General features: G+C 48.6%; 1 protein-coding gene across 1 annotated transcript; it reads right to left on the bottom strand.

Annotated features, from left to right (window-relative positions):
- Positions 1 to 971: 971 nt before the first annotated feature.
- On the bottom strand, positions 972 to 2492 carry LOC102254437 (F-box only protein 31). Its single transcript, XM_005857200.2, has one exon. The coding sequence runs from the start codon at positions 2490 to 2492 to the stop codon at positions 972 to 974; it is 1521 nt and encodes a 506-aa protein (XP_005857262.2).
- Positions 2493 to 3312: the final 820 nt, after the last annotated feature.

Raw genomic sequence — 3312 nt, 5'->3', positions numbered from 1 at the left:
ATTTATTTTCTATTTGTTTTCAATGTTCTTTGTTCCTATGTTTCTAGCCTATTTTAGAATAATCAGTATTTTTATTGTCCTATTTTGTTTTCTCTACTTTTGTTAGCCCATTTGTTTTTTAATTTTTATTCTTTTATTTTTTTAATATATTTTATTGATTTTTTACAGAGAGGAACAGAGAGGGATAGAGAGTTCGAAACATCGATCAGCTGCCTCCTGCACACCTCCTACTGGGGATGTGCCTGTAAGCAAGGTACATGCCCTTGACCAGAATCGAACCTGGGACCTTTTTATTTATTTTTTATTTTTAATAACAGCTTTATTGAGATATAATTCACATACTATAAAACCCACCATTTTAAAATGTACAATTCAGTGGTTTTTATTATATTCAGAGTTGTACAATCTAACAATTACCACTATCTAATTTTAGGATCTTTCTTTTTTCTTTTTCTTTTAAAAAAGACATGCTCAACCCTAGCTGGTTTGGCTCAGTGGATAGAGCCTGGACCTGAGGATGGAAAGGTCTAAGGTAGCGGTTCTCAACCTGTGGGTCACGACCCCTTGGGGGGGGGGCGTCGAACGACCCTTTCACAGGGGTGGCCTAAGACCATCGGAAAACACATATATAATTACATATTGCTTTTGTGATTAATTACTATGCTTTAAGTATGTTCAATTTGTAACAATGAAATTGGGGGTCACCACAACATGAGGAACTGTATTAAAGGGTCGCATCATTAGGAAGGTTGAGTCCACTGGTCTAAGGTTTATTTCTACCTCAATTGCTGGTTCCTACCCAGCCTGGCCCTGGTCCAGGCTTGGGCAGGAGGCAAACAACTGATGAGTTTCTCTCACATCGATTATTTCTGTCTTTCCCTCTCTCCCCCACTATCTCTAAACATCAATGGGAAAATATCCTCGGGTGAGGATTAAAAAAACAAACAAAGGTGGGTAAGCTGGTCAGAAGGTCAAATCTTCAAAGTGCATGCAAGCTGCTTCTCCCAGGGGGTCGGGACTGAATGTTCCTTGAGCATCTCCAGGAAGGCCTGCGGGGATGGTGCCTCCACATTCTGGAAGGTGTTCTGGACTCTGCGGAACAGGATGAAGTATTTCAGGTCCATCCGGATGAACCCAAAGTGGTTCTCATCAAACAGGATGAAGACTCCAGGGTAGCTCCTGGGGTAGGTGTAGTCACGTAAGGAAACAATAAACTTATTAGTGTACACGCCATAGAAACACATCCTGCAGGTTCGGGGGTAGTTGAGGTCTCTTGAGAGCACGCCCACAGGCAGAACAAAAGGAACAGGCTGCTCCTCCGAAGCTGCAGCCCCGGACTCTCTGACGCTGGGCTGGGCAGGGCTCTGCCAGCCATGGCCCTCGCTTTCCTCAGTCCTGCCTTTTTGCATCTGCTCCCGGATCACCTGCCTTTCGATCTCCTGGACCACGCGGGAGAGCTTGTTGAAGTTGCGGAAGATCTGGCCATCTGGCAGCTGGATGCGGCGCATGAGGTGGATCTCTAACGCTAATGTCTTGGTTATTCCCGTGACCTTCGTGACCCTGGCATACTTCCCATGGAAGCTGAGCATGGCAATCGATAGGCCGTAGGCATTGCAGTTGGCTTGGAAGAGGCCTGGCCTGATGAGGTCATCCGGGTGGCTCGGCGGGAGGTAGAGGCGGCGGTAGGCCAGGCAGTCATACTGCTGTCTGTCCTCCTGCACCAGCACCCGCCCCCATTCGTCCCTAAGCTGCCTTGGTAAATCCTTAAGGTGGTCTGTCTTGTTGCACTGGGTGGTGAACCTGTCCTTCTGAATCTGCATGTGGCGGTTGTGGGGCCTGCTGTGGCGGCCTTCCATGCACTCCACCGTGGCTGATGTCCTCTCCGACAGGTGAATTCTGAACACGGGCTTGAATTGCATTGGTCCATCCACATGGGTGTTAAGGCAAGGCCCGCACGTCCAACCAGTAATGCATAAGCCGTCCACCACGACATTCAGCAGTGTTCTATAGCCCTCAGTATCTAGCTGCCACAATCCCAAAATGTGTCTGTATGGGTGGAACAGCTTCGCATAGACTTCTCGATAAGACATACCTATCATCTCCAGATTCTGCAAGTTTTCACAAAGGCCAAACTCCTCGCGGCAGCGCCATCTCCAGATGCTGTCAGTGTGCAGGATGCGGTGGAATTTGGTGCAGGCCAGGGCCAGGCTGGGCAGATCTGTGCCGGGGAGCGAGGCGAAGATCTCCACCAGCATCTCCACTGGCAGGTCCTGCAGTGAGCAGTGCGGGGGCGGCAGGGGGGGCATGGGACTCGCGATTCCTCCACTCCCCGCACAGCACCCCGCTGCCTTGTCAGCCTCGCTGTGCTTTTCTGCTAGGAACTGGGCCGGCTTGCCATTGGCCACTACCATCTCAGCTGGGCCCTGGCACTCCTGAGGACAGCGACATCCCCGCGAAGAGCCCAGGACACAGAGGCAAGCGCACTCCTCCATTCCTCCAGAAGTAACAGCCACCACAGCTTGGGCTGCTGTGCCTCAGCAGGGCTTTAAGCTGGTTTGTCCCGCCCTGAGAGTCACGCCCCCAGGGCCTAGCCACGCCCCCTCAGAGGAGCCAATTGTAGGACCTTAGCAACACTTCCAAAAGAAACCCATACCCAGTAACACTCACCTCCCTTTCCCAGTGCCCCCTCCCCTGTCCTCCAGCCCTAGCCCCAGGCAGTCACTAATCTGCATTCAGTATGGATATGCCTCCAGGGATATGCCTATGGGGGGCGAGGGGCGGGACATTTCACATGAATGCAGTCATAATATCTGGTCTTTTGTGACTGGCTTCTTTCACTTAGCATAGCATTTTAAAGTTTTATGTATGCTATATTCTAGTATATGGGTATACCACTTTTTGTTTACCCATTCATTAGTTGATGAATATTTGGGTTGTTTCCAGTTTGAGGCTCCTTTGAATAACGCCGCTATGAACATTGTGTACAAGTTTTTTTGTGCGAACATGTTTCCATTTCTTTTGGGTCTGTACCTAAAAGTGGAACTTCTGGGTCAGCTGGTAACTCTATGCTTAGCATGTTGAGGAACTGCCAAAAACGTTTTCCAACGTGGCCCCGGTATTTTACATTTCCACCAGCATTGTACGAGGAGTCCAATTTTTAAACATTCTCATGAATGCTTTTGTAAAACATATATTATAGCCATCTATGGAGTGTTGAGCGGTATTTTATTATAGTTTAGAGCAGAGTTATTGACTGTAGGATGACTTGACCTTGAACTCCATAAGGGAAATCTCTTCTATGCTCAGCCTTCA

Source organism: Myotis brandtii, unplaced genomic scaffold, assembly GCF_000412655.1.
Source record: "Myotis brandtii unplaced genomic scaffold, ASM41265v1 scaffold1083, whole genome shotgun sequence".
NCBI classification, from domain to species: domain Eukaryota; kingdom Metazoa; phylum Chordata; class Mammalia; order Chiroptera; family Vespertilionidae; genus Myotis; species Myotis brandtii.
Note: the sequence above shows the minus strand (reverse complement) of the source record. Positions and strands in the feature narration are given on the sequence as shown.